General features: G+C 62.7%; 4 protein-coding genes across 6 annotated transcripts in view; 1 reads left to right on the top strand and 3 right to left on the bottom strand.

Moving 5' to 3' along the window:
* The window catches only part of LOC128350065 (F-box/WD repeat-containing protein 7-like), a 66,764-nt gene that overhangs the window by 12,271 nt on the left and 29,905 nt on the right, over positions 1 to 24,588 (bottom strand). The gene's annotated exons all lie outside the window — the stretch shown is intronic.
* ILK (integrin linked kinase) lies at positions 219 to 6,067 on the top strand. Of its 2 annotated transcripts, XM_053307681.1 has the most exons (13): positions 219 to 253; positions 1,040 to 1,137; positions 2,120 to 2,285; positions 2,441 to 2,536; positions 2,704 to 2,800; positions 2,975 to 3,058; positions 3,174 to 3,259; positions 3,351 to 3,460; positions 3,547 to 3,674; positions 4,837 to 4,958; positions 5,059 to 5,158; positions 5,302 to 5,432; positions 5,534 to 6,067. In XM_053307681.1, exons 2-13 carry the CDS (start codon positions 1,049 to 1,051, stop codon positions 5,681 to 5,683), a joined length of 1,359 nt encoding a protein of 452 aa, XP_053163656.1. In that variant the 5' UTR covers positions 219 to 253; positions 1,040 to 1,048; the 3' UTR covers positions 5,684 to 6,067. The 2 variants fall into 2 exon arrangements, with proteins under 2 accessions (XP_053163656.1, XP_053163657.1); XM_053307682.1 differs by lacking the exons at positions 219 to 253; positions 1,040 to 1,137 and adding an exon at positions 1,149 to 1,308.
* On the bottom strand, positions 7,259 to 8,838 carry TAF10 (TATA-box binding protein associated factor 10). 2 transcript variants are annotated; one of them, XM_053307684.1, is made up of 5 exons: positions 8,476 to 8,838; positions 8,083 to 8,324; positions 7,886 to 7,950; positions 7,564 to 7,678; positions 7,259 to 7,454 (listed from the first exon to the last, which is right to left on the bottom strand). In XM_053307684.1, exons 1-5 carry the CDS (start codon positions 8,693 to 8,695, stop codon positions 7,362 to 7,364), a joined length of 735 nt encoding a protein of 244 aa, XP_053163659.1. In that variant the 5' UTR covers positions 8,696 to 8,838; the 3' UTR covers positions 7,259 to 7,361. The 2 variants fall into 2 exon arrangements, with proteins under 2 accessions (XP_053163659.1, XP_053163660.1); XM_053307685.1 differs by having other exon boundaries at positions 7,259 to 7,451.
* Positions 13,299 to 24,241, bottom strand: TPP1 (tripeptidyl peptidase 1). The gene is given in 14 exon segments (XM_053307680.1): positions 13,299 to 15,464; positions 15,761 to 15,898; positions 16,036 to 16,194; positions 16,549 to 16,669; positions 17,124 to 17,196; positions 19,876 to 19,933; positions 19,935 to 20,065; positions 20,385 to 20,583; positions 20,820 to 21,016; positions 21,273 to 21,394; positions 21,498 to 21,648; positions 23,537 to 23,676; positions 23,908 to 23,988; positions 24,087 to 24,241. Coding segments are annotated over 14 exon segments (1,731 nt in total). The 5' UTR covers positions 24,107 to 24,241; the 3' UTR covers positions 13,299 to 15,323.

The following is a 24,588-nucleotide window of genomic DNA, read 5'->3' as shown; positions in this document are numbered from 1 at the left end:
CCGCGGCGCACCCACAGGGACCAGCTCCGAGGCGGCCCCTTGCAGCTCCGCGTCGTGGCGCCAGTGGCCGCTGCTGCCGCTGCTGCTGCTGCTGCCGCCGGGCCGGGATCCAGGGAGCGGAGCGGGCCGCCTGCAGCGGGAGGGAGCCGCCCGAGGCATCAGGGCGGGGCCGGGCTCAGCCGCGCACCCAGCGGAGCCTCCGCTGCGCCAAAGCCGCCGCCGCCGCCGCCGAGGCTGCAGAGACCCGCGCCCGGTAAGAGGCGCCCGAGGGCGGCAGGGCGGGGGGGAGGGGCCCGGGCCGGCTGGGGTCCCCCTGCGCTGGTCTCTCCGCAGCAGGGGCCACGCCCGGCGGCGACGGACGGAGCAGCAGCAGCAGCGGCAGCGGCGCCTCCTCCCCGCGCGGGCGACAGGGTCGAGCGTCAGGGGCTGCTCGGAGGATGCTTGTCCCGCCCGCCCGCCCGCCCGCCCGGCGGGGCTCCGAGTGGTGCGATGGACGGGCTCAGGCGGGGCCGTCGGAGGCCGAAGGGCCGAGCTTGTGGCGGCGGCTGCCCCTCCCTCGCGGCCTAAGGCCGGTCGGCGGCTGTAGAGCCGAGGGGAGACCCGCCTCTCCGCCCCCGCAAGGCTCGAGCCAGAGTGCCGCCTGCTGCTGCCGCTGCCGCTGCCGGTCTGGCGGCCAAGGGCTGCTTTTTCCAGGCACCACTGCCGGGGGGTGGGGGGGCTTTGGCCTCCCGCTTGCAGCCCCCCCCCGCCGGAAGCAGCAGCAGCGGCGAGCGGGCCCCTGGCGGCCCTTCTCCCCGGCAGGGCTGGCGCTGCTTTCCGCGGGGCTCCCTTGGGCATCTGGGGCCAGAGATAGGGCCGCGGGGCGCCTCCTGTCTGTGGGGCTTCTCTTTTTTATCCCGCCCCCCCCCCGGCCTGCAGAGAAGTCTTTTCTGCGGGGCCAATTCTCTCTTGGGGCCCCCAGTTCCAAGAAGTGCCTGTTCCGTGGGGGGGGGGGGGTGCAGAGAGCCCCCCTTCCTTAGCTGACGCCCCCTCCCCACAGGAGCTGAGCATGGACGACATCTTCACCCAGTGCCGGGAGGGCAACGCAGTAGCCGTGCGCCTCTGGCTGGACAACACCGAGAATGACCTCAACCAGGGGTGAGTGGGGGGCCGCCAGGGGCCGGCCGCAGGAGCCCCCCTGCATGGCCCCGCCCTGGATCTTGCTCCTGCTGCTCCTCTCGCCGGACAGGAAGTGACCGCACTGCGGAGGCACGCGGGCCGGAATCCGGAGGGCTGGGGGGGGGGCGGGGAGGCAGCTGACGGCCAACGGTGAGAAAGCCAGAGCTGCCCCCCCCCGCTGCTGGTGGTGGGCGGTGGGTGCTTCTGGGCTGGCACGGGGAGGGCCTGCTCTGGCCTCGTTTGTTCCAAAGCGCCTCTCGTGTTGGGCCGGAGGCCGGAACTGGCCCCTTGGCCAGAGGCAGAGGGGGGCCGGTGTTTGCTGCCTGGCTAACCAAGCTGGCTGCCTCCAGCTGCCTCCTTCCTGAGACCCCCCTGGTTCTGCATATCAGGATCTTGCTGAAAGGGCCGGATCCCGCGCCGGACAGGCCTTGGGGCTGTGCGCCTGAGCAAGGACCGGGCTGCCGATCACTTTCTTGAGCTGGGATTTGGAAGGACAGCAGGCGGCATCCTTGGGGCTTGCTCTGTCTGACAAGTGCTGGCTTCTCTTTCCCGGGGGTGTTTCTGCCTGCCTGCCTGCCAGCCAGCCTCTTGCTGCTGGCCTGAGGAAGTTGGGGTGGGGGCGAGGGAAGAGCCAAGAAGGCCTTTCCTCGGAGAAGGAGGCGGTGGTGGATGGGAGGCCCCGTGTGGGAGCTCCCCCTGCTTCCTGCTGAGGGGCGAAGATCTCCTTTTAAGGGCCTGTCTGTCTGTCTTCTCCTGCCCCTGCCCATGAAGGGAGGATGCAGTTGGGCGGGGGGGGGGCGGGGAGGAAGGATTCCTGGGCTTCGGTCCTGGATGCCAGGAAGTGGCTGCCTCGGACTCGCCCAGGAGTCCCTCCCTCCCTCCAGGGCTGTGGGTGGCTGGCCGGAGGAAAGGCACTTGGCCCCAGGGCTGAGCTGGCCCTTCTCCCCCCCCCCCCCCGCAGAGATGACCACGGCTTCAGCCCCCTCCATTGGGCCTGCCGGGAGGGCCGCTCCAGTGTCGTGGACATGCTCGTCATGCGAGGGGCGCGCATCAACGTCATGAACCGCGGGGACGACACCCCCCTGCACTTGGCAGCCAGCCATGGCCACCGCGACATCGCCCAGAAGGTAGGGAGACCCCCGGCGGCAGCCCTGCACCCCCTCCACTCCCCCCCCCGTGTCCTAGAGTGCCCCCAGCTTGGAGGGGATGTCAGCCCGGGGCGGGGGCGCTGCCTTTCGGGGCAGGTTAACGCGTGCGCTCCCTCCCTCCCTCCCTCTTGCAGCTGATCCAGTTCAAAGCGGATATCAATGCGGTCAATGAGCACGGGAACACCCCCCTCCACTACGCCTGCTTCTGGGGCCAGGAGCAGGTGGCTGAGGTGAGAGCGGCCGTGCATGGCGGGGGGGGGAGGGACCCCCCTGCTGAGGTAGGGAGAGCCCTGCTGCCGCTCTGCTGGGGGGGGCGGGAGGCCTGGCGGCCCGTTGGGGCCCGAGCGGGTGGGGCTGCAGCCGGGGTCTCCTGTGTCATCCCCGATCCTCTTGCCAGGACCTCGTGGCCAGCGGGGCTCTTGTCAGCATCTGCAGCAAATACGGGGAGACGCCCCTGGACAAGGCCAAGGCACCCCTGCGAGACCTGCTGAGAGGTGAGCCGGGCTGCTGGCCACTCTGCCGGGCAGGGCTTCTGGGCTTGGCCATGCTCAAAAGGCTTCTGCCTTGGGTGGGGGCTGCCTGAGGGGAGATGGGCCGAGGAATCCCCCACTCCTCCTCCTCCTCCTCCTCGTGGCCCTGATTCTCCCCCACCCCGGCTCTTCTTCCAGAGCGTGCTGAGAAGCTGGGCCAAAGCCTGACCCGCATCCCCTACAAGGACACCTTCTGGAAGGGCACGACGCGCACCCGGCCCCGTAAGAGAGCCCTCGTGCCCGGGGGTGGGCTGGCCGCGGCTGTCTGGGGGGAGCCCGGGGGGCTGCTCCTGCGAGCGCTGACCTTGCCCTCCTGACCTCCTTCCCCCTCTCCTAGGCAACGGGACGCTGAACAAACTGGCCGGCATTGACTTCCGGCAGCTGAGTCTGGGCCACAAGCTCAACGAGAACCAGTCTGGCGAGGTCTGTCCCTCCTTCCCCCGGGACGAGCGGGGTGCTGTGTGTGGGGGGTGTGCTCCCCCTCCCTCGCTGACAGCCTTCTGGCTCCCCACAGCTCTGGAAGGGGCGCTGGCAGGGCAACGACATCGTGGTCAAGGTGCTGAAGATCCGGGACTGGACGACCCGGAAGAGCCGGGACTTCAACGAGGAGTACCCCAAGCTTAGGTGAGCTGGTGGGGGGCAGCATCGGGGCTGCAGGGGCAGGGCAGCCACGGGGAAGGCTGTGGGCAGACCTCCCTCTCCCCCCGCAGGATCTTCTCCCACCCGAATGTCCTGCCGGTCCTGGGCGCCTGCCAGTCCCCGCCTGCCCCCCACCCGATCACCATCACCCACTGGATGCCCTACGGCTCCCTGTACAACGTGCTCCATGAAGGAACAAGTGAGTCTGGCCACCGCTGCTTGGGGTGGTCCCAGGGGGGCTGGTGGTCCCCTCGTCCTGCCTGGGGGGTGAGATGGCCCCTGCCCTGTCCGGGTCAGCTCCTCCGGCCGCTGCCTGCACAGGGTGGCAAGGCTTGGAGGAGGCACTCGGGAGGCCTGAGCGGAACGGGGCCAGCCCCAGTTGGAGCCAGCACCTGGCCGCTCTTCGGAAGGGAGGAGCGCGGCTGCCCCCTGCCCTCGGGAGCGGTCATCGCTGGCCCCGTGGCTGCGGTGGCGGCGGCTGCTGTTGGGAGTGGAGGCCCGCCCCCACCCCCTCCCCCACCCCGCACTTCTGTGTCTCCAGCCTTTCTTCACCTTTGTCAGTATTGGAATCTGCACATCCCCATCCCTGGTCACCACTTGTTAGGATGGTTTCCAAGATAATAACCAGCCTGTACAGCCCCCAAACAGAGTGGCCCTTTGTCCAGAGGTGACAGGGGTGCAGCTTGCAGATGACCAGAAGCTCTGTCTCTACCCTGCTAACCGAGCCCAGAGGCCCCTTTCAAAGCGTTGATGCCCTTCTGTTTAGCAGGGGGAGAGCAACTATCCGTATCCAGCCCCAGCACAGCATCAGTCCTGCGGCTGTTGTTGGGGTCGACCTGGTGTTTGTTTTTTTTAGATGGTGAGCTTTTGGGGGACAGGAAATCATCTTACTTTTTGATGTAAACATAGGAAGTCTCCATATACCGAGTCGGACCCTTGGTCCGTCTTGCTCAGTATTGTCTACCCAGACTGGCAGCGGCTTCTCCAAGGTGGCAGGCTGGAGTCTCTCTCAGCCAGGGAGAGGAGAACCTAGATGCGCTTCCCAGAGAGGCCCCATCATCCCCTATGGGGAACTTCTAGTCTCCCTTTCATAGGCCACCAGGGCATCGTCGTCCTTTTTCCTCCTCTTCCTGCCCCTGGATCCCTCCCCTCCGACCGGTGCATCAGGCTCCTCCGTCATGCGCCAAGCATCTCGGGCTGTTCCTCAGGCCCCCTTGGCCTGCCCGCCAAGTGTGCGCACGGCCCCTCCCAGGCTTGTGTGACCCGGACAAGTCAGCCGGGTCCCACTCCGGGAGACCCAGCGCAGAGAGGCCTGTGCCGTGACGGCCCCCGCCCTGCCCTGCCCTCCTCCTCCCTGCTAGACTTTGTGGTGGACCAGACCCAGGCGGTGAAGTTTGCCCTGGACATTGCCCGCGGCATGGCCTTCCTGCACACCCTGGAGCCGCTCATCGCTCGCCACTCTCTCAACAGCCGCAGCATCATGGTGAGCCGCCTGGGGCAGCCCCTGCGGGGGGGGGAGGGAGGGGGGGAGCAGGGCCGGCCTCCTTGGGGCCGCCCCCCACCGGCTTCTCCTCCTCCGACAGATCGATGAGGACATGACTGCGCGGATCAGCATGGCCGATGTCAAGTTCTCCTTCCAGTGCCCCGGCAGAATGTATGCCCCCGCATGGGTGGCCCCGGAGGGTGAGTGAGGCGGGCGGGGGGGCTGCCAGCCGGGCCATCTCCTCGCCCTGCTCCGCTCAGGGAGGCCGGAGCCCAGGCCCCGCTGCGGGCCAAGCAGGGGCTCCGCTTCCTCCTGCCCGCTCCTCACAGTTGCCTCCTCCCAGCTCTGCAGAAGAAGGCGGAGGAGATTAACCGGCGCTCCGCTGACATGTGGAGCTTTGCGGTGCTGCTGTGGGAGCTGGTGACCCGGGAGGTGCCCTTTGCGGACCTCTCCAACATGGAGATCGGCATGAAGGTGAGGGAGAGCGGTGGGGGGGGCAGGGGGCGGGCTGTTGAGAGGGCCTGGCTGGCGAGGAGGAGCAGCAGCAGGCCAACGGGCAACCTCTCTCCCCCCAGGTGGCCCTGGAGGGGCTGCGGCCCACCATCCCCCCCGGCATCTCCCCTCACATCTGCAAGTTGATGAAGATCTGCATGAACGAGGACCCGGCCAAGCGCCCCAAGTTTGACATGATTGTCCCAATCCTGGAGAAGATGCAAGAGAAGTGAGGGGGGCTCTCCCTCCAGCACCTGCTGCCGCCCGCCACCCTGACTTGCCCCAAGTGCCTTTGGGGAGGTGCTGCCGCCGCCGCCGCCGCCCTGCGTTTCCTCCCCCAGAGACGACAATACGGTACAGAAGGCGCCCCCGCCTTGCCCTCCCCCACCGCACAAGAGCCCCCGTGGGCAAAGGTGGGGGGGGAGGGTGCGCTGCCAGCTGCCTCCACCGCAGCCTTCTTGTCCGCCCCCCCCGCCCCCGTGCCCCCCGCCGGTGTGAAGGCCAGCTCGCCCTCCAGCACCGACCACTGCCTGCCTCTGTGCTACACGGTTTTTATCTTTTCCATGCAGGCCCTGGGCGTAGCTTGCCAGGCTTGAAATAAAGAGTTGTTTCAAGGAGATGGTGTGTCCAGTGGCTGCATCTGGGGCGGGGCGGGGGGGGGCCCAGCCAGTAGCCAGGGAGAGCCAAAGTGCCTGCTCCCCCTCCCCGCGGCGGTTGACTCCAAGGGGAACCAAGCAGGGCGGGGGCGCCTTCGACGGCCTGCAGCAGGCCGAGGGCCCCGTGGAGGGGGGAGTGTTTGCCTGGAGTGGCAGGCACCGCAGCTCTGCCGCGGGGATCCCTCTTCCTGCCTGGGGCTGGGTGAAGCCCTCGTGCCACAGCCAGCCTTGCCCAGGTCACCTCGTCCCTCTGCCCCCCCCCCGGAAGGGCGAGGAGACTGCCGCTTGGCGCCAGGCTGCTGGGAGGGAGGGAGAGAGCGGCCGTGTGCAGAGCCTCCCTCTCCTCCCCCTTACGGAGTGGGCACAGCACCGGGGGGGGGGGGGGCTTTGGCCCTCTCCACCAGCGCAGCAGCTCTCCGCCTGCCCTCCCGCCACAGTGGTACCGACCACTTCTCAACAGGAAGCTTGCGGAGCCGTTTCCACAGGTACGTCCGAGGAGGGGCTTTTTGGCAAGAGCGCTGCCCAGCTGAGGCAGATGGCAAGGAAACCGACAAGCTGCTGGCCTCGACTGGGGCAAGTGCGTTGCTGGCCGGGAGGCTGCCCCCCCCGCCCCCCATGCGTGCTGCTGGCGAGGCTTCCCAGAGGCCTCTCCTACGAACTGCAGCCCGGTCAAGAGAACAGGCAGCTCGGGCCGCTACTGCTGGCCCTGGCCCGGTAGAAGGGGGGTGGGGCCTGAGGCTGCCCCCTTGCCCAGGAGAGGGGCAAGACAGCCCAGCTGGATGCCAGGGGGGTCCTTCCTCAGCAGCCCTCCAGGCTCCCACAGCTGGAGTGTCTCAGACAGGCAGTGCTCCCCTCAGCCTGGGGGCGGGGGCCACCTTGGTCAAGGGGACAGCAGCGAGTGCCCGCCAAGGGCAAGAGATCCCCCCAGCCCCACCCGGGGCACGCAGGACACGCCAGGTTCATCCCTCGGCATTCCCAGGCAGGGCGGGGAGAGCGGCTGCCCGTCCGTGGGCGAGAGAGAGGCAGCGTGTCCCGTCTTGCTGAGGAGGCCGGGTACAGACACGCTGCAGGCAGAAGCCCCCGGAGGACACTGATCAGCCGGCCCCCCCAGCCTTGTGTCATATTCCACCTCTTCAAACGCAACAGCAGGACCAGACTCAAAGGCCCCCCAAAGGGCAGTTTTAATGTTACAGCAGCCAGCTCCGCGGGTCACGCTCCTGGGGCCCCAGTCCGGAAGGGGGCAGCCCAGAGCGGGCTAGGTGAAGTAGTGGGGCTTCTTGACGTTGATGCCGTACTCGGCCAGGGCTGGGGCCAAGTCCTCCATGGTCAGCGTGTACTTCTTGTCCTGCTCAAGAGAAGGAGAAGACGGCCACTCCAGGGCCCCGCCCCGCCGCTTCCCTCTTCCAGAAGTCGGGCAAGCGGACCAGCGGCTGCCCGCGCAGCAGAGAGTGCCTTACTTTGCTTTTGTTGCGGGAGCTCCCGGAGGCCGTCCCTTTCATCTTGCAGTGCTGCAGGGCATCGTTCGCAATGTCCGAGATGAACTTCTGCGCAGCCAGGGAGATCAGGCGGATGCTGCGGGGGGGGGGGAGAGAAGGTGGCCGTGAGCACAACGCCCAACTGCAGTGCACAAGTGGGGGCCGGCTGACCTCTTTGGGCAGGGCAAGTACACAGGAGCCCGGCAGCAGAACTTCTGCCTGCTTGGGACAGGCCCTGGGGCATTGGAGCAGCCTCAGCAGGGTGCAGTGGGGGGCTGGGTAGGCTCTTCCCCGCCAAGCTTACATGCGTGGGTCAGCCGCTTCAAAGCCCGAACGGTTCAGGTAGTAGCCAGTCACAGCATCTGGGATCTGTAAGGCAGAAGGAAATGAGCAGGGGGCGGGCGGAGGGCAGCTCCCTCCCCCCTTGGTGGTGGTGCTGCTGCTGAGCCTGGCAGGCGGCCATTCGGCAGGTGAGGCTGCGCGCGTCTCCGCCGGGCTTACTGTGGGCGTGTAGTCTTCCAGCTGCAGGAGGAAGTCGACCAGCGGGGCGCTGGAGCCGGCGGGCGCGGAGGAGGCGCTGGCGCTGGCGGGCTTGGCGTCCCCGTTGGCAGCCCCCGCTCCGGGCGGCACGAACACCCCGTTGGGCACCGCCGGACCCTCCGCGGGCTGCTGCTGCTGCTGCTGCACCAGGGCGGCGGCGGCGGCGGCGGAAGCCACGGAGGCGGCGGCGGAGGCGGCAGGCGCTGCCGAGGGAGCAGAGAAACGAGGGAGGGGCGCGTTACGGGGGGCGGAGCTCCCTCCCGCCGCAGCAGGGGGGCGCGGCCGGCACTCCGGGCGGGGCAGGGGAGGCCCCCCCGCTCCCTCCCCTCCTCCCTCCCCCCCCCGGCTACCCACCACCGGCCGCTCCCGCCGCGGCTGCCGCGCCTCCTCCTGCCGCTCCGGCTGCCGCTGCCGCCGCCGGCCCCCCCGGGCTGCCCTTGGCGCTGTCTCCCGAGGCGGCAGCGGCGGCCGCCACGCCGGCGAGGAGCGGGGGGTGCGCCAGGGCGGCGCCGGGGGGCGGCGGGGCCGAGCCGGGCTCCGTGTCCGTGATGGCTCCGGTGCTGCTGGCGCTCATGGGGAGCCGCGGGGGACGGAGCCGCAGCGGCTGGCGCGCATGCCCAGGAGGTGCCCTCGACCCCGGAAATTGGCGCTAGCGCTGGCCGCCGACTTCCGCCCTATGGACCGCCCTTCGTCGGGGATGCTGGATGGGCCTGAAGCAGCACCAGGGAGTTCCGCGCCACGCCACTTCCGGTTCCGAGCGAAGTCCTCCGGAGGCTGCGCAAGAGGGCTGCGCGGGGGGGGGGAGGAGGAGGAGGAGGAGCCCTCGCTCGCCTGGGGAGGGAGGGGCCAGGAGGCGCGCGGGGGGGAGGGAGGGGCCGGCGCGGGGTGCCGCTTCCTCCTCCTCCTCCTCCTGCTGCCGCTGCCGCCCCCCCCCCCGCCCGCCCGCCTCCTGGGCCGCATCCCGACCGTGCCTGTGAGGTGGGCGCAGCGAACGGAGCCCGGTAGCCGGTCTGAGCGCCAGGAAGGGTGGCCGGCTGGGCTGGGCTGGGCTGGCGCAGACAAGACTGCGCTGGCGGCTGGAAGCTCTGCTCTTCGCCCGCCTTGCCTTCGCCGCTCTCTGCCCTCCTGGCTCAGGCCCGAGGAGAAGGAGGCTGCCCGGCCCAGGCCAGCCCCTGCCGCCCCTCGCAGGAGGGAGCCCGCGGGCAAGCGCCGAGCTGGAGAGGCCTCGCGCCGCCTCCTCCTCCTCCGGGGCTGCAGGTGGCCACAGCCACCAGACTACTGGCCATTGACCTGCCCTCCGGGAAGTTGCCCAAGCCCCCGTTAAAGCCGTCACCACATACTGCGGCAGGGCGTTCCATAGGTTAATTGTGCGCTGTGTGGGGGAAGTGCTGCCTCTGGTTGGTCCTAAATTTCCCGGCCTTGCGTTTCATGGGATGGCGCCTGGTTCTAGCCTGGTGAGAGAGGGAGGGAAGCCTCTCTCTGTCCGCCCGCCCCACTCCATGCAGCTCAGTCATGGCTCCCCTAGTCACCTCTTTTCCCAGCGGAAGAGCCCCAGCCTGGCCTCCTAAGGGAGGTGCTCCAGGCCCCGATCCTCTGGGTTGCCCTCTTCTGCAGCTTTCCCAGTTCCACAATGTCCTCCTTCAGCTACAGTGACCAGAACTGCACGCCCAGGACTCCAGATGTGGCCACACCATAGACTGGGGCAAAGGCATGGCGACATGAGCGTTTCCATGCACCTTTCTATGTAGTCAGGAGACTTCAGCCCCATTGGTCTCCAAGGCAGAGGCCTATCTAGGGGAAAGAGCGCCTAGGGCAAGCACTGAAATTGCACCCCCTCTCCAAGCATCTGACACCCTAACCCTTTCACATAACTTTACCATCATATCAGCTGAAAAGTACAAGTCAAGCTCGTTAATCTTTTAATATTTCAAAAACTATTTAGCAGTGGACTTAGCCAGACCAAAAAATGCTGGAAAGTGACAAATTTCAGTATGCTGGGGCTCATGAAATACCCAAATACTATGTGGAGGTGTAATTGGAAAACTCAACAGAAGTACCTGTCTAATTCTCTGCTATGCATTGTAGCATCACTATTACATAAGTTTTAAAAATAAATGGAGAATTTGACTTTTCCCAGATACTCTGAAAATAATTAAAGGATATGCAGAGTAAACTGTGTCATTGCGTGGAATATATTCTAGTATTTTTTATTTTATTTATTTATTTATTTATTTGTATTTACATTTATATCCCACTCTTCCTCCAAGGAGCCCAGAGCGGTGTACTACATAGTTGAGTTTCTCTTTCACAACAACCCTGTGAAGTAGGCTAGGCTGAAAGAGAAGTGACTGGCCCAGAGTCACCCAGCTAGTCTCCTGGCTGAATGGGGATTTGAACTCGGGTCTCCCCGGTCCTAGTCCAGCACTCTAGCCACTACACCATGCTGGCTTTTTCTAAAAGCCTCACCTACTTCCCAGGGTTGTTGTGAGGAGAAACTTAAGTATGTAGTACACCACTCTGGGCTCCTTGGAAGAAGAGTGGGATATAAAATGTAATAAATAAATAAAGGCTGCTACAGATAGGGAAGCTGTTACTACTCCAATTCACCAACAGGAAGGTCATGAGAGCGTCTTGGGGTGGCTACAGAAAAGCCCCATGTAGTACACCGCTCTGGGCTCCTTGGAGGAAGAGCGGGAAATAAATGTAAATAATAAATAAATAATAAATAAAAACTCTCAAGACCCATTTACTTAATCAGACCTGTTGGCACTGTTATTTTATCCATTTGGTTTTAACTGTGGTTTTATTGTTTTTACTAAACTGGTGATATAACAGCCACCTAATGGCGCAGCAGGGAAAAGACTCGAATAGCAAGCCAGAGGTTGCTGGTATGTTCCCCAGACTATGGGGGGAGCACCTATATCGGCAGCGGTGGCGGCAGCAGCAGGAGGTTTCCCATGGCCATCTCCCACGCAGTATGAGTTGATGCCTTTCAGCATCTTCCTATATCGCTGCTGCCCAATAGAGGGGTTTCCCAGAGTCTGGGAAACACACCAACCACCTCTGGCTTGCTAGTCAAGTCATTTCCCTGCTGCACCATTAGGTAGTGGAGAGGATGTTCTCCCCCTCGCTATTGCAAGGGGCTTAAGCTATTTAGGGCTTTAAATTGCATATACTTAGAAGTGGGTCCAGGGTGGTTTAAAAGGTTCTGCAGTTTACTTGCAGAATTCTTCCCCATGTGCTTTGTAAGGTCATGCACTGCTGAGTTGTTTTCAGAATAATATATTAGAATAGAAGAACAGCCCTGCTGGATCAGGCCCAAGGAGGCCCATCTAGTCCAGCATCCTGTTTCACACAGTGGCCCACCAAATGCCATTGGGAGCCTACAGGCAGGAGTTGAGGGCATGCCCTCCCTCCTGCCGTTACTCCCCTGCAACTGGTACTCAGAGGCACCCTGCTCTTGAGGCTGGAGGTGGCCTACAGCCCTCCGACTAGTAGCCATTGATAGACCCCTCCTCCATGAAGTCATCCAAACCCCTCTTAAAGCCATCCAGGTTGTTGGATGTCACCACATCCTGTGGCAGAGAGTTCCACAAGTGGATCACGCGTTGTGTGAAAAAGTACTTCCGCTTGTTGGTCCTAGACCTCCTGGCAATCAATTTCATGGGATGACCCCTGGTTCTAGTGTTATGGGAGAGGGAGAAGAATTTCTCTCTATCCATTTTCTCCACACCATGCATGATTTTAAAGACCGCTATCATGTCTCCCCGCAGTCGTCTTTTTTCTAAACTAAAAAGCCCCAGGTGTTGTAGCCTTGCCTCATGAGGAAGGTGCTCCAGGCCCCTGATCATCTTGGTTGCCTGTAGCCCTCTTGACTAGTAGTAGTACCTCTCCTCCATGAAGTTATCCAAACCCCTCTTAAGCCCGTCCAGGTTGTTGGCTGTCAGCACATCTTGTGGCAGAGAATTCCACAAGTTGATTATGTGTTGTGTGAAAAAGTACTAGATTTCCTGGCAATCAATTTCATGTGATGACTCCTGGTTCTAGTGTTCCTTTCTGTTCTCTTCATTTGGGCAGGCCTTCCAATTTCTTGGAAGTCATCTCCTCCTTTATGGCTTCCTTGACTTTATCTGTTAGCCATGCTGGCATCCTCCTGCACTTAGTGGCACCTTTCCTCCTTTGGGGTATACATTCTCACTGGGCTTCTAGTAGTGTGGTTTTGAGTCAGCTCTGTGCCTTCTGGAGCGAAGTGACTCTCCTGATTTTCCCTTTCACCATACCCCTAATTTCGGAGAAGCTTCCTCTTAAATTCAAAGTGTCTGCATTAGACTTCCTAAGCGATTCTCTCCCCGCATGTATGCTGAACTGGATCACACTGCGGTCACTGCTCCCTAAGGGGTCGATGATACTGACATCTCGCACCAGGTCCTGGGTGCCACTCAGGATTAAGTGCAGACATGAAGCCTTGGCCTGACCGGGGAGTTCAGTCTGGGGTCCTGAGATGAAGATGAACATCCACACTGAACTATCACATCAGCTAGACATTGCAAAGTGGGAGAAGGTTCTGGAGATGCGTCTCAGCTCTGCAGTAGGGCACCCGCTTTGCATGCAGACAGTCCCCGGACTGCTGCCTGAAACCTTCTAGTGCTGCTGCCAGTCAGGGAGACACTAGTGAGCTAGGTGGCCCAAAGGCCTGACTCAGCGGGAGGCAGCTCCCCAAGCTCCTGGGGTACAGAGAGAGGTCTGGGGGTCACCAGAATGAGGTAGTCCTGAAGAAGACCATGGGATTTGATGAGGTCACCTCGGGACCGTGAGGAGAGCAGGAAGCCGGAACAGAACTGTGCAGGCCCCTCCCAGAGAGGAAGCGCCCCCCGCCCGCCCCCCCCGGACACACGGAAAGAGCCGCGGGATGGGGAGGGAGGCGCCGAAAGCAGCAGCGCTCCGCTCCACCTTCCCCGCGAGCCCCCTCTCTTCAGCAGCCGTGCCACCGAGGCAGACCGTGCACAGGCCCTACTCCCCCCCTTCGTTCCTGCAGGCTCGAGGCACGTCTGTTGGGCTTTTCTCCTCCAAGCTGCCGGCAGGGCATAAGGACCGGACCCCCCCCCGCCCCCCCCCCCGCGGAGCCACAGCAAAGGCCTGCAGCAGTCAACGCACACAGAGAGGCAGGCAGGCAGGCAGGCGCGCAGGGCAGCACGGCCCGTCTTTATTGTGCCACGCGGCGGGGGCTGCCCCTGCCCTCATCCGCCCGAGAGACCCCAACGCCGCACGGTTAGAAGACAACAACAGCGCCCACAAGTCGTCGTTTCTTAGAAAGTCCAGTTCTGAAGCAAGAACCTTCCCATCAGAGAGGTGGGTTGTGCAGAGATGCTTCTGCACACCTGTGAACTCCGCACATGGTGAGAGGAGGACTGCGCCTGCGGATCAGTGCCGGCGGCGGGGGCGGGGGCGGGGGCGAAAAATCCATGATGGCCTCACACTGCCCCTCCCAAAGCTGTAACCGTGATCTTTTTTCCCAACGATCTATTGATACCGGGTTTTGTTCACTGCCTTGTTGGCACTATGAAGCCCGGATCCAAACCCCTTATTGATGACAAGACTCAAGACCAGGCAAGTGGGGTAAGGCTCCCCATCCCTCACCCTTGCAGCCGCCGGCCTGGTGGACACCCTTCCTCTCCAGCGGTCGCAGCAGCCAGTGGGCCAGGAACTCCGCCCAGAGGCCGGCTCAGCTGGCCCGGTGCTCCAGCAGGAGGGGGGGCGAGAGGGTTGGGGTGCCCCTCCCACGCCTCAGCCAGGAGGCCAGTGGGGTTCAAGAGAGGGCCCCTTCCTGCAGCCAGCAACCCTGGCCCAAACATCCCCGTGGCCTGGCCTCCGGGGACGCGTTCTGGGGCGAGTCTGAGTCCGACCAATCATGCCTCCCTCTGACCCGAGTGCAGCAGTTGCCCCTGCTTTCCTGGCAACAAGGAGTTCCACAGGTTGGGGTCTCTCCCCACAGCTGTGCAGCTTTTCAAAATCAAACAGAGGGGCTAAGGTAGGTGGCCCACAAGCTGCTCCCAGCCCTCTGCCCAGCTGAGCTTCCCTGCGATTCTCAAGGGGGCGCCTCCCCCCCCCACACCCAACAGGTCATGAGCAAGATCCAGGAGAGGCCCCCCCCCGCTTGGCCAGGCATCAGAGGCCCAGTATGGGCACTGCGGTTTGGTTCTGCACACTCCCCCCCCCCGCCGCCAGAGTGTCACGTCGTGTTGGGAATGCCGGTGTGCTGCCCCCCCCCCCGCCACCCCGTTTCCTTCCAAGCCCTGGTCCCCGAGACCAGGAGGAACGCTGCTGTGCGTGGTGTCGCTGGGCAGGGGCAGTTCCACCCACCGGAAGACCATCGTATTGCGGGGAGTGGGATGGTCTAGTGCAGGCGTCCCCAAACTGCGGCCCTCCAGCTGTTGCTGAACTACAACTCCCAGCATCCCTAGACACAATTTTTTGTGGCTGGGTATGCTGGGAGTTGTAGTTCAGCAGTTTGGGGATGCCTGTTCTAGTGTGTCCCAGAAGTTCGTCTGCCAGTCAGTTTCCACAAGCTCTGCTTCTTATCAGAGTTGCCATGAAAACCTCCAAGCAACAAACTGCACCTCATTAGAAGCAGCTGCTTTGGGCTCATTATAGACTAGTTAGCTAAGAAAGCTATACGATGTATCTTGCTTGGTCTAAAGTCGTGTATACAGAGACAGCCTTCTGAGAATGCCAGCTGGATCTCACCATGGACCAGCACACAGCTGCCACGGAGCGTGGCCAGGGCACGGCCCCTGCCACAACAGGATCCGCAGTGGATTGGGCCGAGGGGGACCTAAGCAGCAGCCGCCTCGCTCTCTCTCTCTCTGTGCCGGTGTTTGATTAAAACAGCCCTCTCTTTCCTCTTGCGCCTGCGCGTTTTCCTCTCTGTCCTGGCACTAGGACGCGACCGTGCCCCTGGCACAACAGGATGGGGCCACCCCCCTCCTCTGCAGAGGCCTGCCTGTTTCAGAAAGCACCCACCCCAGAAAGGACAGCCCCCACCCTGAAACTCTGCCTGGTTTGGACTCTTAATCCGGAGCCCCGGAGACCAGCACAGCCACACCCCCCTCTGAGCAGGGACTGCTCCCCCCGCCCGCCCCCCCAGCAAGATCCAGGCGGCAGCACGTCCCCGCGGGGGGGGGGGCTGGAAGCCCGCCTGGGGCTCACTGGCCAAGCAGGGCATGCAGGAGCTCCGGGAAGTTTGGCGTCCCCCAGCCAGTGACAGGATCCCAGGAAGGAGCAGCACAGAATCCCTGCCCCTCCACGGTGGCATCCAGGCACGACAAATGGCAGCCTTGAGTCACCTGCGGTGGGGAGGAGAGAGGAGAGAATAATGGAGAGCGAGAGAGATTGGGACGATGATCCTCCTCCTCCTCCACCACCACCACCACCACGAGCCTCTTCTGGGCCGGACCTGCAGCATCTCACACACACACACACACTGGCAATGATACCAGCCACAGGTGAGGACCCCCCACTTCTCACCCCTGCCCTGCCCCCCCCGTCCCACTGAGGAAGATCAAGCCGTGAGGGCACCTGGGCGTGGACCCCAAACCCCCCCCCCACGCACACCCCCACCCCCGGCCCTACCGGCACTCACGTCATAGAGGGCAGTGCTGTTCACTGGTGCCTGCAGGCGGTAGAGAGCCGGGTTGAGGAAGCCCAGCGGGGAGCGGCCCAGCTGGAGCCGCCGGTCATTGATCAGGGCCAGGATGCCGGCCACCACGGGAGTCGAGGCCTGCCAGGAGGAGGGGGGCAGGGGGGTGAGGCCCAGCGGCTAGCCCCCGCCCCCACCCCCACCCCCTCCCAGCGGGCCATCCGGGAAGGCACAGGGGGGTGGGGGGCTCTCGGAGCCGGCCGGGGGGGGCTGCTCACCGAGGTGCCGGACACCCAGGGCACGGGGATGCGGTTGGTCACCACCCAGTAGTTGTCTGAAAGCGCAGCCAGGTCAGGGTAGGCCCTTCCAGTGCTGTTGTAGTAGGACGCCGGGGGCAGCCGGGCAGCTGTGCTCAGGAAGTGCTTCACGGCAGCCGTCTGGGGGTGGTGGTGGGGGTTGAGACAAGGCCCTGGAGGGCAAACCTCTCCCCGCCACACCCTGTCCTACCCCAAGGGCTTAAAAGCCCAAGAAACTCTCCTCCAGATCATCCCACCTGCAGGGCCAGGTAGCAATCACCCCCCACGTCTCGGAGCCACAGAAGCCTCTTTGGGCCCTTACAGCCAATAGCCAAGGATTCCCGCTCCAGCTCCATCCATTTGGAAGCCATTTATGCTTCCAGCAGAAGTTCTGGTGGCAATGAGTTCGCCAGCCCACAGGGAAAGGCAATGAAGCCGCAATTAGCCGGCGGCAGCAAGGAGCCGTGGCGTGCTGTGCGACAGCCCTGGACTCACCTGGTAGCTGGGCATGGGGAAGACGTTGCTGAAGCCCCCCCCACTGATGTAATCGGCGGCCTCAGCGCTCACACAGAAGGGGTGCAGGAAGGACGTCCCTCCCACCGTAGTCACATAGGGGCTGTGGACAGAGGGTGAGGGGCTGGGATCCTCGCTCCACCAGCAGCTCTTAGAACAGTCAAGAGGAGAGGACCGGGGGGTGGGGCAGGGGGCTCCCCCCCTCCCCGATCCTGCTGGCCAAGAAGGCAACCCTGCTTGGACTGGGGACGGGGCAGGAGGAGGATTGGCGCCTCTCCCCGCTCTGAATACAAAATGCCTTCTGGATCCAGGAACGGGTGAATTGGGTGAGCTAAAGAGTTCTGAACAGTGACCGTCTCCTCATTTAGAAAATTCCAAGTTGCTAGTTCTCAGGATTTCAGAGAGGAGATTGCAGGCACCAAGGTCACAGCTGAAGGAGGCTCAGTGGAGTTCAGGCAAGCCTGCCGATGGTCACTGGTGGAAGCGCAATTGTGCACACCGCCCCCCCGCCCCCCCCCCCCCACACCAGGCGTGTTTTTCTTGCCCTCTCCCACTACCTGGAGGCTGGGAAGCTTGGCCGAAAGACGTGTGTCCCTGCTGGGGTCTTCAGGCAGCCAGCTCCAGAGTCACCTGTACAGGACAGCAACAGGAGACGGCCACTCAACTGCTGATAGTTGTCGTCTTATGTATCCCCCAGAAATATCTGCCTGGCATCTATGTATATATATAACCCTCCTGGGTGTGCCTTTGGAACGTGCATCCCGGCAGCCCAGCTGATCGGTCCTGGCGCACCCAGGAGAATTGCCTGGCTGGGCGGCTGCGGAGGCAAGGTGGCGGGCCAGGCGGCGGCGGCGCTACTAGGGGCGCAGATGCTACGCGCCCGGTCAGCTAGTTTACTTCGTTAGTTTTAGGCATGAGGTCAAAAGCCATTTTATCTGCCAGAAGCTTTTCAAAAAGGCTCATTGCACTGCTGGCTTTTAAAGTTCTGCTGTGCTGGTCTAGGCTGCCATCAGCTGCTCTTCCGCTTTAAAATTTGGTGATTTATTGTGCATTTCTTTAAGATTAAAGGACAGGGAAAGAAACATTGGACTTACCGCGAGGGGGTCTTTCTCCTCTGAAGTGGGAGGTCACGGCTCACACAGGGTTACCTTCCACCCCTTGGCTTCCAATAGACAGGAAGTCTCAGGTCTTGCAGGTGTCGCCGGTCCGTCCCCCTCTCCCAGCGTGCTCAGGTGTGTCCCCCCAGTTCCTTCCTGTCTACGCTCCTGAGCAAAGGAGTGGAAGATAACCCTGTGTGAGCCGTGACCTCCTACTTCGAGGGAGAAAACATGATTTAATTCTTCTGCAACGTTCAGCATCCTCAAGATACATCGAATTCACTCAATAGTCCTTTGCCCTGGATTGATTTCCTTCCATTGGAGTAATTTTAAGGTCAAACTTTGGGATTGGCTGTATCTACAGGGTGCTCATTGTTAGGACTGTGCATCGCATTGGACCAATGCAGGCTCCTTCTGATGATTACTCGCTGGATACGATTTTGTCAAATCAAGCAATTTAATTGCAAGCAATCCAAGGCTGCCATAAACTCTTGCATCACATTTGACAGTTAGCGTGTGTGTGCGTGTGCGTGACCTGATAGCTTATGCAGAAGCCTCCCTTGTGTCTTCTAAGAAATCTCTAAACTTGTTGCCAGTGACATTTCAAGTTCCCTCTTTTCTTCCTGACAACCAACCCACAGTACCACAGAGAAGGAACCAACATCATGATGCTGCATCCTTTCCCCGATGAGTTACTGGCGGGGTGGGGTGGCTTCCCCCTTGATTATTGACTACAGTTAGCAGAGCCCTGCAAGGATTCCCCATTCTCCACTCCAGGGAAAGGATTCGGCATCATGACCTTGCTTGCTCAGAGGAAAAGCACCAGCAAGGAAGCTCAACCCCCCGGGACCCTCCCGTGCCTCATCAACCTGAGCCATGTAATCTGTATCTGCTCTGGTCCAGATACAGAAACAGATTGTTTTTCTATACACAACGCTACCAGTGATGCTATGAGAATTATTCAGGAAATGGGATTCAATATGTGGTTTCACTTTTGAAAGTTCAGCACCCATTTGTCCTATTTTTATGCTCTGACTTATCCTGCTCCGAGACGTGGCCTGTAGAACTGCCATTTCAGACCACGGCTTCTCCCTACCTAGACAGGTGGGATGCCAGGGGTTTCAAACTCTCAACATCACCGGGGCGGGGACAGATTGAGAGAGAATGTTGCACATTGTGGAGGGTTTTGTGACCGGTATGCAGCCTCCAAGGCAAGATTTTACACCCTTGCTAATGCAGTCATCTGACAGAACTCTAGCTGAGCAAGTCTGACCGCTGCTTTCCGGCACTGGTCCGGATGTTCTGAATCTCGTGGTTTCTTGGCTATTTTCAACATTTTCTACTAAATGCACCCAAGTGGCTTTCAGCTTGAGACAAACCCAACACTGTGCATGGAGACCCCCAAGTCATTCCAACCACAAAGCCGCGTCAGCACAGCCTAGCAGTCGTCATCTCACTCAGCAGGGTAAGGAAGAGGGAGAGAGCTCGTCTGGTGGTAGCAAGAAGGAATGGCCCCCCTTGCTAAACCAGGGTCCACCCTGGTTTGTATTTGAATGGGAGACTACATGCATGAGCACCGTAAGATATTCCTCGCAGGGAATGGGGCCGCTCTGGGAAGAGCATCTGCATGCAGAAGGTTCCCAGTTCCCTCCCTGGCAGCATCTCCAAGGTAGGACTGGAAGAGATTCCTGCCGGCAGCCTTGGAGAAGCCGCTGCCAGTCTGCGTAGACAATACTGAGCCCAATGGACCAAAGGTCTGGCTCAGTATATGGCAGCTCCAATGTTCTAACTCCCAAAGGAGCCCTAACCAGCCCCTCCCCTCTACACGATGATGAAGGCATTTTGATCGAGAAAGGTTCCACCGGCCAGTAAGAGGGGCCAGGCAAGTGGACTTGGGAGCCAATTCAATAAGGCAGGTGCCACAGCCAAGGAGGCCCTGCTTCCACCTCTCTCTGACTTTAAGCACTGGGAAAATGTGGCGCGCACACAGCAAGGCCTCTCCAGAAGATCCTGAAGAGGAGTGTGACGGCCTCAGGAGAGGGGTGCAGCCCCCTCAGGTAAGCAGGCCCTTGGGCACAAAAGCCGACCCCAGCTGCCCAGGCCTCCTGTGAAGCTTCCAGCCCTTGGTCTGCTCTTGGCCACGAGGACGTGGCTGGCCTGTCCGGGGAGTCCCGAGTGCCACCAGGAAGGCTCCCCCCCCCGCCCCGCATACCTGATGCAAAGAGGATGCTGATCCCACGGACACCAGCCTTCATGAACTCCACGTTCACCCCGCTGCATGTAGGCCCGCGAGAGGCTGTCCTCGTCGTCCCCGTAGCTCACCGAGTGGACCGAGGGCAAGGCAGACATGTTGCTGAGCAGCAGCAGCCAGGCCAGAAAGGGCTCCTGGCTCTCGTGCCTCCCTGGGGCAGAAGGGATCGGGGCGGGGGGGCCATTTGGAGAAGAGGAGGGGGCCACAGGCGGGGGCCCCACCCCCAAGTCTCAACGGGATGACCAGCTTAGGTGCCCGACCCCCAACAGACACCACTCCCAACTGCCTCGGCCTGATGGAGGCGGGAAGCCCCCCGAGCAGCTCCAAGCGGTGCTTTGTACAGCGCCTGGCGTGAAGCCCGGAGACCCACACAAGATCAAAGGAGGCCCAGCACCACCCGGAGCAGAGATGTGGGGCTGAATCCTCACATCCCGAGCAAGAGGAGCTGCCGCCGCCGCGCCCTCCCTCACCTGCGTTGCTGAAGACCCAGGTGGAGATGTTGGCACCGGCACTCATGAGGTACTCCACGTCCAGGCTGGCTTCCAGCCCCGCCCGGCCTCCAGCCTGGTGCCCAACAACCTGGTCGACGCTGGTGTGGTGTGCAAAGCTTCCCCCAAAGAGGCCCATGAATTCAGCCAAGTCGGCCTGGTGGAAATATTGCTCTAGGAACTGGGGGGGGGGGGAGGGAAGATGGGTGAGCAGCCCAGGCGGGTGCCCTGGCCCTGGCCGCCCCCGCTCACAGATCTGGCTGCTGCCCTCCTGGCCAAGGCGAAGCCAGCCTCCTTCATTGCCCCCTTCTCATCTTGACCCCACCCCAGAAGGCAGGCTGGTCTGAGAAAGAGGCTGGCCCAAGGCTTGGCTGCGCGGGGGGCGGGGGGGGGGAGCAGGACGCTCACTGCTGGTACCTGGGCACAGGCCTGGCTGTTGTTGGGAGCGGCTCCCACGTCCCCCTCTGTCAGATTGTAGCGTTTGCGGATCACAGCCGGCGTCACGCCCAGGTGAAAGGTGGAGAGGGCAGCCAGGTGTCGTGGCAAGGACCGCTCTGCAGCCCACGCCCGGCTGACGACCTTCTTCTCGGCTGGGAAGCGGTGAAGGCCACCCACTGAGAAGTGGGAGAGAGGAAGGAAAGTGGCCTGACGGTTCCTTGGAAGGAGCAAGCATGGGGGGGGGGCGCGCTTTGGGGTTCCCAAAGCAAAGACGTTGCTCCATGGAGAGCAAGAGAGAGCCGCCCCCATCTGTGGCTCTAGTGTCTGGCAGGGAGGGGCTCAGGCTCCAGCCCTCCCCCACACCTTGGGCACTCCTGAGAGAGCGGGTCCGCTCCAGAGATCCCCCCCCCCGTCCTGCCCGATCTTCCCTACCGAAATCCACGTGCTCGGCCAGCTCCCTGTGCAAGGTGTAGGAGGACGGGGACCTCACGGCGTGGCGTCCGCCATTCACGTAGCGGTGGAACTGCGCGCCCGGAAGCAGCTGCTCGGCTGTGCTGCACAGAGAACTCCGGCATCAGCTTGGGGCCAAGGCGGGGCTGGGAGAGACCGGGGGGGGGGGCTGACACGCCCCCCCCACACACCCCCATCCCGACTCACCCAGCGGGCACCAGGCACTCCAGGAAGTCCAAAGTGCTCACTGCCCGGCAGTCCTGGACGCCGGACGCCTCCAGCCACTTATGCACCGTGTCCAGGGTCAGAGCCGAGGGCCTGACCAGCGCCCGCACTTCTGCCAGAGACAAGAACCGCCCTGCAAGACAAGGAGAGCTCGGAAAGGGCAGGGGGGGCGGCTGCTCTCCCGCCCTGAGGGATCACTGCCCTGCACCACCACCACCATCTCCCCCAAGGTGTGGGGCGGGTCACAGGAGGTGACCTGCAGGTGAGCTGCATGGCCAGAGGGCCAATCCTGTCTCACCCATGGCCAGGCTCAGCATCACGCAGGCTTCAGGCAAACTCACCTGGGTTTTCTCTGCCAGTCTCAGTGCCAGGGGTTCCACCAAGCATCTTGGGAGTTACAACCGGAGACAAGTGCAGAGGATTCCATGAGGGGGTCCTTCCTTCCCACCCCACCCCACCCCACCCCCCACTCACAGCATGACAGCCCCCAGGACCCCCTGGGGAGATAGGCCCACTCCTAGACCAGTCTGCAGGGCAGAAACATCCTCAGAATGTCTCCCTCAAGAACACGAGAAATGGATGATGGCCAGGCCAGGCCCAGGACTAGGAAGCGTATGTTGGGGCTTCAGTGGATCCGAGGACGAGTCCTTTGCTGATCAGACCACGGTCCACGTCGATTTGTGCTCTGTTTCCCCAACCAAGATGCCGAGGAAGTTCACAAGCGATGAACTTGTGGTGATGGCGAGCCCTATCTGCCTCTCTAGCACTTAGTGCTCAAAGGTATACTGCCTCTGAATAAAGAGGTTCCACTTTTAGCTGCCATGGGTAAATAACTTATCTACCATCATCCTCCAAGCATTTGTCTATGCACAAGAGCAGCACTGGATATCTACCCCTTTGCCCAATGTTCATATCCCAGCAAATCTAAGAGGCCCATCCTGCCCAGAGGCTCGAAGTTGCCATCCAGCACACAAGCTCTGCCCTTTGTCGTCATCAAGACGGGCGACACCACTGAGAGATTATACTTTCCCTTCCAGCAATACCATTGTCCTGGCCAGAGGGGATGGAAAAGCCCCAGCAGGCTTCTGGGTAAACCACTGAAATCAGGATTTAATTGGGACACTTCTCTCCTCTTGCAAACTTAAAGGTGATGCGTGTCTTGCTCAAGAGCATTTCCTAATCGGAGCGGGCTGTTGCTTCATGCAAATTCCAAGGCACGACCTGAGCACTGACTCACCGAATCCAAACTAGAAGATAAGCTGGTGCCAGCCTGGGCCACGGAAAGGAAGCCGCCTCACAGGCAGCCAGACCCTTGGTGCCCCTAGCGCAGCACTGGCTGGCAGCAGCTGGCCCAGGGGTCAGGCCCAGCCCTACCTGGAGATGCTGCCTGCCTCCAGGGACTAGGCCTGGGGCCCTCTGCCTGCCCAGCAGATGCCGGCAGCCACAGCCCCGCCCCACCCCGCCAGCCCTCCGAGGCCGTCTCCCTCTCCTTTTGAGAGCAACCTTCTCACAGCAGCGGCAGCAGCAGCAGGACCAGCAGCACCCTGTGAGCCCTCAAGCGTCTCCATCGGGAGGCCCCGCAGAACCCCGGGCTGCTGCGTCAGACTGCGGAGGACTGCAGACCCCAGGCGTACCGAGGGAGCTGGGGAAAGGGCTTCTGTGGCCAGAGGGCATCTGCTGGGGACCATCCTCAAGGGACAGGCGAGGACTGCCTGGGCCCTCCTGTGGGCATCTGGATGGGCCCTGCTGGGAAACCCAGGCCTGCCTGGCCTGGCATTCTTGTGGATCCTCCACAGCGAGGAGGAGATCCCAGAGGAGGAGCAGCAGCAGCCGCGCAGCACAAGCAACACACACAGCTAGCTGGGGAAGGAGAGCCCCGGGGGCTGCCCCACATCGAGGCCAGGGGGAGGAGAGCTGCTCTTCTGCGGGGCCAACACAAAGCAGCCCCGTGGAACCCCTGGCGGGAGGCATCAGGCCCCCTTTCCTGCTTGGAGGAGAAGAGGGCCGAAGAGGGGCATTACCATACTGCGGGGAGTCAGGGGCGGAGACCTGCTGCACCAGCTCGGCCAGCTGCCCCACATTCTTCTGCCGGAGGGCAAAGGTCAGCGTCAGGGGCTCGGAGGGAGCCACGCGGCCGACGAGGCTCCAGCCATCAGGGACCCTGGGGAGGAGGAAGGAGCCGGGCTGGACCGGGCTGGCGCTGCTGCGCCCCCTCCCCGGCTGCTGCCCTCCACGCCCGGCCTCAGCAACACCCGGGCCCTGCCCCCTCCCCCTGGGGGGCGGACGAGGGCGAGGACCCCGGCTCTGGGCCACACCGCCCAGGGGGATGCCGACGAGGCGGCGGCGGCGGGAGCCCGTCCCCGCGCGCGAGCTGAGCCTGCGGGCTGCTTACCCGAGGAACTGGTCCGGCTCCGGAGCCCAGAGGGTCGCCGCCGAGCAGAGGGAGACCCCCCACCACCACGCCGCCAGGCACCTGCGGGGAGAGAGCAGCGGCGGGGGTCAGGGAGGGAGGGCGTGCCGAGGGGCGAGACGGGCCGCCAGCCGCCCTCCCCGGACGCCCCCAGCCGGTACCGCAGCTCCGGGCAGCCCATCGCGCGCAGGGGCTGCTGCTGCTCCTTCCAGGCGGACGGGCCGGGACTGAGCCGGGCGGGCTCCTCCGCGTCATGGGACTAGCGGCAGCAGCCCGTCACATGACTCGCGGGGGGGGGACGGGACACCGGAATGTCTGTCACGTGGTGCCCCAGCTGACCTACTTTGGCTTCGCGGGCGGGGGGGGGCGGAGCGCACTCTGCGCCCGCTCAGAGGCTGATCGGCTCCAAAGGGCGCAGGGAAACGCGTCTCCCACAGTTCCGGGTCGACACACCGGCTGGACGGCATTTACTCCTTCACAGCCCCGGTGATCGGCGGCTCGCCCGAAGTCAGCGAAGCCCGGAGGAGGCGGTGGGAGCCCCCCTGCCCTCGAGCCCCCCCGCACCCTCCCGCTGCTGCGCAAGAGCTGGGCTGGGGGCCTTCGCCTGCTGGGGGCGCCAGGAGCGGAGGGGCGGAGCAGCTCCCCGCCTGGGTGGGCGCCGCC

The sequence above is a fragment of the Hemicordylus capensis genome, chromosome 3 (assembly GCF_027244095.1).
Source record: "Hemicordylus capensis ecotype Gifberg chromosome 3, rHemCap1.1.pri, whole genome shotgun sequence".
Lineage (NCBI taxonomy): Eukaryota > Metazoa > Chordata > Lepidosauria > Squamata > Cordylidae > Hemicordylus > Hemicordylus capensis.
This window is presented reverse-complemented; position numbering and strand designations above follow the sequence as displayed.

Bases quoted from the DNA above. Each gene is read 5' to 3' on its own strand.
- ILK (XM_053307681.1), top strand. From the start codon at position 1,049: ATGGACGACATCTTCACCCAGTGCCGGGAGGGCAACGCAGTAGCCGTG. The intron at 2,537-2,703 runs GTGAGAGCGGCC...TCCTCTTGCCAG, and splicing joins GCCAGGAGCAGGTGGCTGAG to GACCTCGTGGCCAGCGGGGC. The intron at 3,461-3,546 runs GTGAGCTGGTGG...CTCCCCCCGCAG, and splicing joins GAGGAGTACCCCAAGCTTAG to GATCTTCTCCCACCCGAATG.
- TAF10 (XM_053307684.1), bottom strand. From the start codon at position 8,695: ATGAGCGCCAGCAGCACCGGAGCCATCACGGACACGGAGCCCGGCTCG. The intron at 8,325-8,475 runs GTGGGTAGCCGG...CTCCCTCGGCAG, and splicing joins CGCGGCGGGAGCGGCCGGTG to CGCCTGCCGCCTCCGCCGCC. The intron at 7,679-7,885 runs GTAAGCTTGGCG...CCCCCCCCGCAG, and splicing joins GAAGCGGCTGACCCACGCAT to CATCCGCCTGATCTCCCTGG.